Genomic DNA, 13251 nt, shown 5'->3' on the forward strand with positions numbered 1-13251 from the left:
TACTATGCCAACAAAATTTGCCTGTGAATCAAAATTTCGTCTGGGAAAACTAATTTTTACCGACGGCTAACAATGATTCGTCGGGAACATTGTGACGTATGTAGCAGATTTCCTCAGGACCTTTTACCGACAAATTTAATGACAAAATATTTTGTCGGCATAGTCTTTTACCGATGAATTTAGAATATTCATCGGTAAAATGCAGAAGTTGAACGGACGACGTAAAATTTTGGCCTGTTTCGTCGGCCTGCTATATGGTGCCATTTTTTTCTCGGTCCCAAAAATTTTTGGGCTAAAATTTTAAATTTGGACCAAAAATATTTGCAGACAAATCGGGCAATTTTCGTCGGGAGAGTGACTTATTTTTCTTTATGCTTAGAGAAAATAATTCCCCTGGCCGCCTTCTACGAGCGTACGCATAGCACCCAGCAATATTTATTATCCACCGTCTACGAAACCTAGCCACCACCGACTCCGCCTCGGCCTTCAACTCGGCCCGGCCTACTACTTCGCCTCTGCCTTCACCTCCGCCTCAGCCTCCACAATATTTATTCTCCACCGTCTGCGAAACCTAGCCACCGCCGCCGAATCCACCTCTGCCTTCAACTCGGCCCGGCCTACTACTTCTCCTCTGCCTTCACCTCCGCCTCTGCTTCCGCCTTCGCTTCCTTCTCCGTGTGTGCCTTTGTCTCTTCTCTCTCGTCTGTAAGCCTCAGTTCCTTCTCTCTATTGTTGTGGCAACTTGATTCTTATACTGTAATTGTCGATTTTTCTTTCAAGTAGCCTGAAACATCTCCATTTTGCTTAAGTGTCATCAAATGATTATTAACCTCATTGCTAATCGTTTATAGGGAAGGAGCAGTTAAGAGTCAGGGGTCAAAATCTTGGGTCACAAAGGAGAGGAGCAAAAGGATTTCTTGATAGATATCCTATTCTAGCTCCGAATGCTCATACTCAGTTGTTTCTTCAACAAAAAAAATGAGGTAAAAACAGTTTCCTTTGCAACCTTGCAAGAATATAGCATTAACATTGCATTTAGAGAGAAATGAAAGAGAAATATCAAAGGCATTGCAATCTTGTTTTATGAATCAAAAAATCATGGCATCACCTTTGTATGTCATCTCTGTAACTCTGATGCTTCTAGTTGTTCTATTGCCTTATTGTCATGCAAAGGTCTACCCCCTAACCATACTGCAGCTGTTCCTAAGCATCACAGACCAAAGTTCAAACCCGGACCCTGGAAACATGCTAAGGCTACCTTCATAGAAGGTAGCTCTGGAACATTTGGTATGAAAATGGTGATATATATAGTGCATTGCATATTAATCATATTTGCTTATCAAACATGAAGAAGCATCGGCATCCTTCCTTTTTGATTCTCCATTTTCTTGTTAGTTTTGGATAACCAATATCAGATCATATGATCCTATATTGTATCCTCCTATACATGCATGAAAATTTAGAAGGAAAATTTTTATAGATTGTCTTGACTTCTATTATTTGTTGCTTTTTATTTCAAGTCAGAGGAGTACGTATTGCTATGGGAACAATTAATTTTCTTCTGAATCTGGTTCATTGAACAGAGCATTCCATGCTTCTTTCTGGTAACTCTTGATAGAGTTCCTTTACCAGCAAACTTGAATCTAGAGAATATGATATTAAGTTTATTTCATTTCTTTTTCCTATATTTTGATGCTGGAGTTACATTTGTGCACTGTTAATGAGTTTGCTGGTAAAGGAAGAGCCTTATCCCTTGTTGGAACTGTTGCATTATCTGTAATAATAGAAGTTTTTGTTTGCATTATCTGTGCACTGTAAATGAGTTTTTGTTTGAACATTATCTGTAAATGTTCTGTTTTGCTGGTAGAGGAAGTTTTTGCAGGTGACATAATAGACACATCTTTTGCTGGTAGAGGAAGTTTATTTACCAGTTGATTAATTGGCAAAATCCTCATTCAGCTATATACCGAGGTAAATTAAAGGATGATTTATTTAATGTCTTTTGCTAATATTTTTATTGTATATTCCCTTGGAATATTTTTTAAAGTACCCTGAACCATCTTTTTATTGATAGGTGATCTTCGCATGCTTGAAGCATTTTCTTTACTGTTTTGCTCCAACTTGATGAAACCCAGTATATTGAATTGCATAGTTACGGGTCTGTTTGTTGTACAGATGTCAACCATTTCCGCAAAGAGACGTAGAAAAAGTTCCCAGACAGCAATAACTACCGTACCACCTCCTAGAAAGAGGACGATAGGTGCTTCACAAACAATACATACTCAGGAGGATCCACCTTTTGTTCCATCTACAAGTCTACCTACAGCTCCCACTCAGGTTGAGGCTAGGAGCGCTGTCAGACGTCATAGTAGAGCACCATCCACTCGGGTTGAGGCTAGAGATGATGTCATTCCCGATGGCACTACACGTGCTATAGACGGTGTTGGTGGTAACAATTGACTTTTTTTTTCATAACATATAATTTTTGGTGGTGAGCTCTAGTATATTTGAATCACTGTCTTCATGGAAATTGAATTACTTTTTCATCATCTTTTTTCTGAGATTCATTTGAAGAGTCCTAAATTATGTCAATCTTCTATAGTTATTCAAGTGTAGCTTAATAGAATATGTAACAGGTCGTAAGTGCATATATAAGTGTAGTGCCTATTTTGGAGACCATTAGGAGAATTTTGGAGCACAGGTTTGTAGGGGACGGTGTGATAGGTCCAAGATGGTTCAATACAAGAGGAAAGCCCAGAGAAGGAGCCCAATAGTATGAAGTGAAGCAGGGTAGTAGTATGTTTTTAGTAGTAGTCTAGTTGTCACTCTTTTATTGGTAGATGTCTTGTAGTAGGGTTTATATATGTTCTTAGGTGTGGCCGTTTGGGGCATTCAGATACTAATATCTTGTGTTAGGGTTTTACCCACTGTGGAGGTGGCTAGCTCCTGTAACTGCTAGTATTGTCTTTGATCTTTGCGCTTGTTACTGAGATTGTTAACTTTGAATCTATCAAAGGTATCGAAGCCAACACGACCCTCATGGAAACCCGCATGGAAACTCGTACTGCTGCTCTTGAACGCGAGGTATCGTCTTTGCAATCGGAGGTTGCCAATATCTCCACTGGCCATAGTACCCTTCAATCAGACATGGGGTCCTTGAAAGAAGACATGGCAGAGCTGAAGCTTTGTCTTTATGAGCTGCGAGAAAACACCAAAGACATAGGGAAGACACCTGATGTTGGTCAGACTTCTCACTCGTCAGCCCCTACTCAACCAATTTCCACGGTTTCACCCTCTATTGATTCTCTGTCCAATCGTTCTCTTTTGGATTGGGATTTCAACAAACGGCGCCTAGCGCTTCTTTATTTTTCTGGTGATGATGCTGTCGGTTGGGTTTTCCACCTGGAACGCTACTTTACTGTTAATGGGGTACCAGATGTTGAGAAACTTCCCGTTGCTGTAGTTTGTTTGGAGAATCGCGCTCTCGATTGGTATCAATACACCGAACAACACAACCCTTTTACTACTTGGCCGGTTTTCAAAGCTGAGTTGTTACATCGTTTCCGTTGCTCACCGATGCATAGTGGTCATGCCGAGCTTGCAGCCCTCCATCAAGAGACCACTATGGTTGATTTTCGCAATCGTTTTGAGCGCAGGGCAGCAATACTGGTAGATGTCAGTGACAACATGTTATATGGCCTTTTTCTTAATGGGCTTCAGACGAGTATTAAAGCTGAGGTCCAAGTTCAACAGCCCCTTACCATTAATGATCTTATGGATTTGGCCGAAAGAGTGGAGGAAAGGTCCTGGATTCTCGACCCATCCCTTCAGCCCAAGGCCACTTATCAGGTACACTCACCTACTCCTGCTCCGGCCCCTAAAACTTACTCTTCCAGTCTTTCTTCTGTTTCAGGCAAACCTATGGAGTCTGGTCGGTCACCACTTCCCATTAAATCAGTTCCACCCCAGCATCCCAAAATCCCTCTTTCCTCTGCTAAGCGGGAATCTGTTCATCGCATTTTGGAGCAGGAAATCCAATGTCGGAGGGACCAAAATCTCTGTTTTAATTGCGAGGAGAAATATCGGTCGGGTCACCGGTGTCGTCAGGGAACTCTTAATTTATTAATTGTTGCTGAAGACGAGTCTCATTCTGAAGAATTTGTTGATGCTCAAGATACTGTGCCTAGTGATGATATTTCCAGTAATGATGTTGCTGGACTCAATTCTCTTGAGTTATCTTTACAGTCTTTAATTGGTCTTACTTTCAAGCCAAGTACCTTCAAGCTCCGAGGCCATCTCTTGGGACTCAATGTGATTATTCTAATTGATAATGGCGCATCTCATAATTTTATCTCGGCAGCGTTGGTGTCTATGGCTGCAATTCCGGTGGATGCTTCTCAACAATTTTCTGTTCAGGTGGGGAATGGCTTGTGTATACAAGGCAAAGGCATCTGCACTGGTGTGAATCTTTCTGTGCAGGGTGTAGATATTTCTGACAGTTTTCATGTCTTAGATTTGGGTAGCGCAGATGTTATTTTGGGTATTGAATGGCTACAAAAGCTGGGTGATATTTCAACTAATTACAAACAGCTTACCAGGGCTTTCACCTGGCATGGTCAAGAAGTGTTGTGGCGTGGTGATCCAGCTTTGTCTAGAACTGTCGTTTCTCTCAAAAGTATGCTAAAAATGCTTAAAGAGGAGGATGTGCAGCTGCTTATTGAAACTGGTTTATGTTCTCTTACCAATCTTACAGTGAATCCTCACGAGGGCATGAATCCATAGGGTATGCAGCTACTATCCAACGATGTATCCCAACAACTTGATTCAATTTTTAACACATAAGTGCAGTTTTTAATCAGCCAGTGGGATTACCAATCTGTCGTTCACCAGACCATTGCATTCGCCTCCGGGAAGGTGCTTCTCCTCCTAACATTCGACCTTATCGCTATCCTTATTATCAAAAGACTAAAATTGAGAAGATTGTGAAGGAACTCCTAGCTGTCAGAATCATCAAACCCAGTACTAGCCCTTATTCTAGTACGGTGATTTTAGTAAAGAAAAAAGATGGTAGGTGGCGAATGTGCGTGGATTATCGTGCATTAAACAAACTCACAGTACCGGATAAGTTTCCAATACCAGTGATCGATGAATTGTTGGATGAGTTACACGGTGCCACTGTTTTTTCCAAATTGGACTTGAAATCTGGTTATCACCAAATTCGGATGCGCGACGTCGACACTGAAAAGACGGCTTTTCGTACTCATGAGGGCCACTATGAGTATCTTGTGATGCCCTTTGGCTTTACCAATGCCCCTTCTACATTCCAAGCATTAACGAATGATATTTTTCGGCCATATCTCCGGCGTTTCGTCTTAGTTTTCTTCGATGATATTTTAATTTTTAGTCGGGATATCGCTACTCATTTTACACATTTGAAGCAGGCACTCGAAGTGTTAGCCCAACAACAATTATTTGTGAACAAGAAGAAATGTGTTTTTGTTCAATCGCAGGTTGAGTATTTGGGTCATATAATTTGAGGCCAAGGTGTATCTGCAGATTCTTCTAAAATTCAAAGCATGATTGATTGGCCCTCCCTATCTTCTGTTAAATCTCTTAGAGGTTTTCTTGGTCTTACGGGTTATTATTGACGCTTTGTTCGTAATTATAGTATCATAGCAGCTCCTTTGACAGCATTGTTAAAACAGGGCGCATTGGTATGGGATTCCAAGGCTCAGGCAGCTTTTGAGGCTCTTAAACACGCCATGGTCACAGTTTCGGTTCTTGCTTTACCAGATTTTTCAAAATTGTTTGTGGTTGAGACTGACGCTAGTGGATATGGGCTGGGAGCTGTATTAATGCAAGAGGGTCATCCCATTGCCTTTCTAAGCCAACAATTGTCCCTAAGTGCTCAATCCAAATCTGTTTATGAGAGGGAACTTATGGCTATTGTGTTTGCCACAAATAATTGGCGGCATTATTTATTGGGGACGAAATTTTTAGTGCGGACAGATCAGCGTAGCCTTCACCACTTGCTGGATCAGCGATTGTTGTCCGAAGGTCAGCAAAAATGGCTCACAAAATTGCTTGGCTTTGATTTTGAGATAGAATATCGTCCTGGCCTGGAAAATAAAGCGGTGGATGCGTTTTGAGTGGATGGTTTTCAGGTGCAATCAAATGTTAATGCTCAGCCACAGTTTTTGGCTATTTCCATGGTTGAATGTCCAGCTTTAGAGGAGTTGCAGGAGGAAATTTTGCGTGATGATTCTTTGAGACAGATAGTGCAATCATTGATGATAGACCCAACTTATAAACCTCCTTATTCTCTTCAGGGTGGTTGCTTATTTCACAAAGGGCGTTTGGTGGTGCCCAGAAATTCTCCTCGGATACAAATTATTTTACATGAATTTCACAGTCCTCCACAAGGGGGGGCATTCGGGGTATTTTTGTACCCTAAAGCACATTGAGTATGTTTTGTTCTGGCAAGGAATGAGGGCAGATATTAAGAAATTTGTAACGAGTTGCGACGTGCCAGCGTCACAAGTACTCTAGCCTCAGTCCACAAGGCCTTTTGCAGCCCCTGCCTATTCCAACTACTGTATGGTCGGCAATTTCAATGGATTTTATTGGAGGTCTTCCACGGGTTCAAGGCAAGAATACTATACTGGTTGTTGTGGATAGATTGACCAAGCCCATTTCCTGGTGTTGGGGCATCCTTTTACAGCCAAAGAAGTAGCTGAGTTATTCATCGTTGAAACTGTTAAATTACATGGTTTCCTCGAATCTATTGTGTCGGACAGGGATATAGTCTTCACAAGTGCTTTCTGGGGCCAGTTATTTGCATTGTCAGGAACCAAATTGAAGATGAGCACAGCGTATCATCTGGAGACTGACGGTCAGACAAAGGTAGTCAACCGTTGTTTGGAGGATTATCTCCGTTGCTTTGTGAGTTCTCGGCCTAAGCAATGGGTAAGATAGGTGTCTTGGGCTGAATACTGGTATAATACTTCCTATCACAACTCGACTGGCATGACTCCATATCAGGCTCTGTATGGTCATCCTCCACCTGTGTTATTTCGTTTAGTTGGAAATGGTCAATCTCCTATTCTAGAACTGGATCAGTTGATGAATGATAGGAATGCGGTGCTGGACTAGTTAAAGGAAAATTTATCTGCAGCTCAAAACCGAATGAAGAAACATGCGAATCGTCGACGCTGAGATGTGTCATTTGAAGTGGGAGATCGAGTTTTTCTGAAATTGCAGCCATACAAATTTAAGTCATTAGCGAAGCGTCCTTTTTCATAAACTGAGCGCACGTTATTATGGACCTTGCACTGTTATTGCAAAAATTGGAGAAGTTGCTTATAAGTTGGAATTTCCACCAGGGTCTCTCATCCACCCAGTGTTCCATGTTTCTCAACTTAAACGTTGTGTTTCTCAAGATGTGGTTAGCCAACCATTACCTTTTGGATTACATGAATATTTGGAGTTCTTCATTTATCTAGAAAAGGTGCTTAGGGCACGCAGGCTGTTGGATGCTCGAAGGGAAGTGCTCATCCAATGGCAGGGTTTACCATCTTGTGATAATTCTTGGGAGTTCGAGGAAGACATCAAGCTGCAGTTTCCGCACTTTAACCTTGAGGACAAGGTTCCTGTTGGGGAGGGGAGTATTGATAGGTCCAAGATGGTTCAATACAAGAGGAAAGCCCAGAGAAGGAGCCCAATAGTATGAAGTGAAGCAGGGTAGTAGTATGTTTTTAGTAGTAGTCCAGTTGTCACTCTTTTATTGGTAGATGTCTTGTAGTAGGGTTTATATATGTTCTTAGGTGTGGCCGTTTGGGGCATTTAGATTCTAATATCTTGTGTTAGGGTTTTACCCACTGTGGAGGCGGCTAGCTCCTGTAACTGCTAGTATTATCTTTGATCTTTGCGCTTGTTACTGAGATTGTTAACTTTGAATCTATCATAGTGTTGTAGTTGTTATGGTTTATGTCTTAATTAGTGTACTGCTTATTTTGTTGCAGGTATTGCATATTTTGTTGCAGGACGAAATGACTGTAAAAAGGGATGTGCAGCTTGCAACTCTGCAACGGTGCCGAGCACTGTGCGGACGAGCAGACGAAAAATCAGAGTACAACTTGATGATCATCATGGGCGGCCAATAAGCGATAATGTGTCGTCTTTATTATCACATCAAATCGGGGTCATCATTGGGACTTCACTCCCCATGGATCGTGGGTATTGGAGTGAGGTAGATCCAAAGGAAAAGGATCAGGCTAAACAAACTCTATTGGTAATAATTACAATCACTTATTTAATTGTTTTTCATTTTAAAATATGTGTAACCTTCAAATGTTTATTTGTAGACTCATTTTGATATTGATATCGACGGCGATAGCATAGAGCACTTCGATCCACGAGTTTCGGAGTGCTTGGACAAATTGTTTGCCAAGATGTTTCGAGAGTTCAAGTATGAGTTGCATAGTTATTTTAGTGATTATGCTATGAAGGAGGAGGCAAAACAGAACCCGCCTATAGAGTGGTACACGAGAGGTAATGAGCAATAAGATGCTTTGTGTGATCATTTTACGGACCCAGACTTTGTGGTAATTTTTATAGATTCTTTTTCATAATTTAAGATTCAACCTAGGAAACACTGACTCGGCAAAATCAGTGCCGAGTCCGCGTCCCCTGCGTATTGAGTTAGCCCGCGTGTTGGACTTGTCGAAATGCGGCTTTGACGCACGTTGACCGCGTCTCCACAGTTGGATCAGCAGTGACTCACCTTCGACGCGGGACTGACTCGTTTTTTACACAAATTTCACAGTTTCACATAAGAAAAGCCCTAACCTTCATCGCGACTTCTCTGCTATCTGCTTCGACTTCTTTGGTGGTCTGGTGTGGCTTCTCTACTGTGGGTCGACTACGATTTCTGGTTTCCCATCTCCATCCTCTGCTTCGACTTCTCTGGTTGGCGCGACTTCGACTGCGGTTTGGCTTCGCATCTTTGATTTCCACTTCTCTGGTTCGCTCAACTTTTCTGGTTGGCGCGACTTCTCTGGTTGGATTATCTGCTTCGAATTCGACTTCGGTTTGTGCTATCTGCTTCGATTTCGACTTCAGGTATCACTTATCACTTATCAGATTCAACATCTTCTCTAATCTAGAATTTTCCCATCCACCCTATTCTTCTCCCCTCTCTGTCGACTATGCATAATTTTTTTTTATATTATGCTCTGTAGTTATGCCTTTTAATTACAATGAGTTCCAGTGGTAATTCTTCAACCACAGTAGGGAGTAGTACTGATGATACAGATGCTAATTATCCCTTATGGAAGTATGTGACTGTGTTAGAAAGAATTGGGAAAAAGGGAGGAAATGTGAAGTTTGAATGTAAATATTGCCATAAAAGTTATGTGGGATCTTATTCCCGTGTGTTAGCTCATATACTTGAGATCAAGGGACAAGGAATAGCTACTTGCAATTTTGTGACTCCTCAAGTTAAATTTGAGATGCAAGAACTTACTCACGAAGCTGAACATTTGAAGAGGTCGAAATCTTCGTCTATCCCACTCCCACCTACTTCAAATCCACATGGTGGAATGTCACATATGGGTGGAAGTTCACTTATGCCGGATGTTCAATTGAAAAAAAGAAAGGGTGTTAATGATTCAGCTGTGGCAAAAGCTTTCAATAACAAAGCTCGAGAACAGTTGAGGGGTGAAATTGCTAGGATGTTCTATTCCTCTGGATTGTCATTTCACTTGGCTAGAAATCCTCACTTTATAAATTCCTACACATTTGCATCCAACAACAACATTGCTGGCTTTATTCCAACCGGTTATAATGCATTGAGGACTACACTCCTTCAGAGGGAGAGGGCAAATATTGAAAGGTTGTTAATGCCAATCAAAGATAGTTGGAGTGAAAAAGGTGTAAGTATTCTCTATGATGGATGGGGGGATCCTCAAAGAAGGCCACTCATCAATATTATGGCGGTCACAGAGAGTTCTCCAATGTTCTTAAGAGCTGTCAATTGTGAAGGTGAAATTAAAGACAGGTTCTTCATTGCCAATTTGTTGAAAGAGGCAATAATGGAAGTTGGACCGAGAAGTGTGGTTCAAGTTGTTACGGATAATGCCCCGGTATGCAAGTCCGCAAGGTTGATCATTGAGTCACAATTTCCTCACATCTTTTGGACACCTTGTGTGGTGCACACTTTAAATCTTGCTTTGAAGAATATTTGTGCACCCAAGAATACCGAAGCTAACCAAGTTGCTTATCATGAGTGTCGTTGGATTAGTGAACTTGCAGAGGATGCGGTGCTGGTGAAGAATTTTATCTCCAATCATTCTATGAGAGTAGCTTTGTTCAATAGATTTGTGCCTTTAAAATTGCTCTCTGTTGCTGAAACCAGATTTGCTTCTGTGATTGTGAAGTTGAAAAGGTTTAAGCTTATCAAGCGTGGTCTGAAAGAGTTGGTTATCTCTGATGAATGGGAAGCATATAGAGAAGATGATGTTGGAAAGGCTCAAAATGTGAAGGAAATAATTTTGAATGATCTTTGGTGGGACAAAGTTGAGAGTCATTTCTTTCACTAATCCAATATATGAGATGCTTCGGTGTGCTAACACAGACAAGCCTACACTTCATTTGATCTATGATATGTGGGATTCCATGATTGAGGGAGTGAAGGCATCTATATACTGCTTTGAAGGAAAGGAGCTTACCGAAGAATCAAGCTTTTATTCCATTGTTCATTCCATTCTAGTTGGTAGATGGAACAAGAGTAATACTTCATTACATTGCTTGGCACATTCTTTAAATTCAAGGTAAATTTCTTTTTTCTAAGATTACAAATTCCATTATTCAAATGTCTTAGATTATCTGTGACTTTTTTTTATAAATTTCCATTCTATTTTATAGGTATTATAGTAAGGAATGGATTAATGGTACTCCAAATCGTGTTCCTCCACATAAGGATCAGGAAATTTCACATGAGAGGAACAAATGCTTGATGAGTATTTCCCAAATGATGAAGAAAGGACTAAGGTAACCGTGGAATTTGCTAATTTCTCTGCCTTTATGGGTATTTTTTCATCATATGATTCTATGAAGGATCGAGCATCACTTGATCCAAAAGCATGGTGGGTTATATATGGGGCTTCCACTCCTAGTTTACAATCACTAGCGCTGAAAGTACTTGGTCAACCCTCATCTTCATCTTGTTCAGAGCGAAATTGGAGTACATATTCCTTCATTCATTCCATGAGAAGGAATAAGATAGTACCACAACGTGCTGAAGATTTAGTGTTTGTACACACTAATCTTCGTCTACTATCGAGGAAAAGTCATCAATATATGACAGGGGAGTCTAAGATGTGGGATATTGGCGGAGATTCTTTCGATTCTATGGATGGTGCAGGTATCCTAGAGGTGGCTAACCTCTCTCTTGATGAACCTGAAATGGAAGGAGTTCTTTTTACATAAAATGTTGATCACGTTGATTAAGAAGAAGAAGAAGAAGTTTCTCAACATTAATCCATAACTACTAGTATATTATGTAATTTTCAAGTGTGAACAATACTCTATAATTGGTGTAATAATCGACTTTTATTACATTTGAAGTAGTACAATATGTATGGAGTATTTATATTACATCTTACAATTCTATAATATGTATATAAAAATATATATAAATATTTTTTCTTTGCCGAGTCCCCCCGCACTCACAAGCAGGATTCTTTGAGAATTTGCGAATCCCTGCGTCCCCGCACCCGTTTCCCGTGTCCCCGCATCCAAGTCGGTGCTTCCTAGGATTCAACATAATAAAAGTCATAGACTCACATAAAATGTTTACTTCTTGCAGAAGCAATGCAAGGCAAATCCCTATACCTGCGGATGCTGGACGAAAGATTTTGATGGAGACATTAGGTGTTAGGCCTGGCATGGAGGTTCGTGGCCTAGGATTTGGGAGGATTCGAGACCTTGGATCATCATCTACTACTCAGAGGCCTGCATTGTCTACTCGCATACATGAGTTGGAGCAGGAGTTAGCTGCTGAGAAGACAGCTAGATTGAAGATGGATCGATAGCATAAAGCTGAGATGCAAAGTATCATCACCTTCATGCGTGGTATTATTGCTCATATTCCAGGTGTGTCACTTCCACCAGGGTTAGATGGAGGATGTGAGGTTGGTGATGATGACGACACTACTTTGGATTAAACACATTTTTATTTATTACTATGACATAATGATACTTCTAGTTGTTTATGGTCTATATATGTACTCTGGATTATGCTTTTTAGGAGGAGATTTTGTTTAAACAGCTTAACTTATTTTGATGAATTTTGTATCTTTTTTATGAGTATATATATATATATACTACTGTTCATTGGATGCTTTAGCAACAGGTTGGCAATAACTGTCATAACAGGTTGAAAGCAGGTAAATCTGACCCTGAACAGAACAAATACAACATTCGTCGGGAAAACAACAATTTTCGTCGGAAGATAAATAAAACTACATTGCAATTTCGTCGTGGAGCAATAAATTTGTCGACAAAAAGGTTACTTTCCCGACGAAATATTACGTTGGGTTAATTATGTATTTATGCCGACGAACTATTTTTGTCTGTTCAGTAAATACTTTCCCGATGAATTAGTTTGTCACCAAAACAAATTTGAGCCGACGAAAAGTTAATAATGAAACAAATTCAATAAATCTTTCCCGACAACCTATTTGTTGGGGTAGAACATGCTGACAAAAAAATTTGTTGGCATATTCGTCGGCATAAGACATATATATGCAGATGAAATTTAAAATTCGTCCTCTTGTTCTTCACCGACAGGCCTTAGCCGACAAAATACGCCGACGAAATTTTCGTCTGGAAAAGGTTATGCCAACGAAAAATTTGCTATACCGACAAATAATTTTCGTCGACAAATGAAAATTTTCTTGTAGTGGTTAGAGAGATGCAAACATAGATTTATAGTGGTTCGGTAACTTCACCAAGTCCTCCTACGTCCACTCCCTAAACACTCTTACTTAGGAGTTCAATCCACTATCGAAACGGTGATTTTCCGGAGTTCACCACCGAAACTGGGAGATTTTCACAAGTTCACCCTCCTAACTTTTACACACGTGGTTTTAAAGGTAAACTTCTCACGATCTTCACAAAGATGGTATACCAAATTAAGGGCTTTTACAAGTGTTTGGCTCAGGTTCTCTCTCAGTGTTTACAACAACAAAC

At 40.5% G+C, this 13251-nt stretch overlaps 2 protein-coding genes across 3 annotated transcripts; both read left to right on the top strand.

Moving 5' to 3' along the window:
• The first annotated feature begins 247 nt into the window (after positions 1–247).
• LOC119985699 lies at positions 248–12341 on the top strand. 2 transcript variants are annotated; one of them, XM_038830028.1, is made up of 8 exons: positions 248–705; positions 852–983; positions 1174–1287; positions 1868–1971; positions 2176–2449; positions 8022–8290; positions 8364–8550; positions 11867–12341. In XM_038830028.1, exons 5-8 carry the CDS (start codon positions 2176–2178, stop codon positions 11917–11919), a joined length of 783 nt encoding a protein of 260 aa, XP_038685956.1. In that variant the 5' UTR covers positions 248–705; positions 852–983; positions 1174–1287; positions 1868–1971; the 3' UTR covers positions 11920–12341. The 2 variants fall into 2 exon arrangements, with proteins under 2 accessions (XP_038685956.1, XP_038685955.1); XM_038830027.1 differs by lacking the exon at positions 1174–1287.
• On the top strand, positions 9230–11673 carry LOC119985698. The gene is made up of 3 exons (XM_038830026.1): positions 9230–10325; positions 10445–10829; positions 10924–11673. The coding sequence occupies exons 1-2, from the start codon at positions 9258–9260 to the stop codon at positions 10448–10450; spliced, it is 1074 nt and encodes a 357-aa protein (XP_038685954.1). The 5' UTR covers positions 9230–9257; the 3' UTR covers positions 10451–10829; positions 10924–11673.
• Positions 12342–13251: the final 910 nt, after the last annotated feature.

This window comes from Tripterygium wilfordii, chromosome 19 (assembly GCF_013401445.1).
Source record: "Tripterygium wilfordii isolate XIE 37 chromosome 19, ASM1340144v1, whole genome shotgun sequence".
NCBI classification, from domain to species: domain Eukaryota; kingdom Viridiplantae; phylum Streptophyta; class Magnoliopsida; order Celastrales; family Celastraceae; genus Tripterygium; species Tripterygium wilfordii.

Bases quoted from the DNA above. Each gene is read 5' to 3' on its own strand.
- LOC119985698 (XM_038830026.1), top strand. From the start codon at position 9,258: ATGAGTTCCAGTGGTAATTCTTCAACCACAGTAGGGAGTAGTACTGAT.
- LOC119985699 (XM_038830028.1), top strand. From the start codon at position 2,176: ATGTCAACCATTTCCGCAAAGAGACGTAGAAAAAGTTCCCAGACAGCA. The intron at 2,450-8,021 runs GTAACAATTGAC...ATTTTGTTGCAG, and splicing joins TGCTATAGACGGTGTTGGTG to GTATTGCATATTTTGTTGCA. The intron at 8,551-11,866 runs GTAATGAGCAAT...TACTTCTTGCAG, and splicing joins TATAGAGTGGTACACGAGAG to AAGCAATGCAAGGCAAATCC.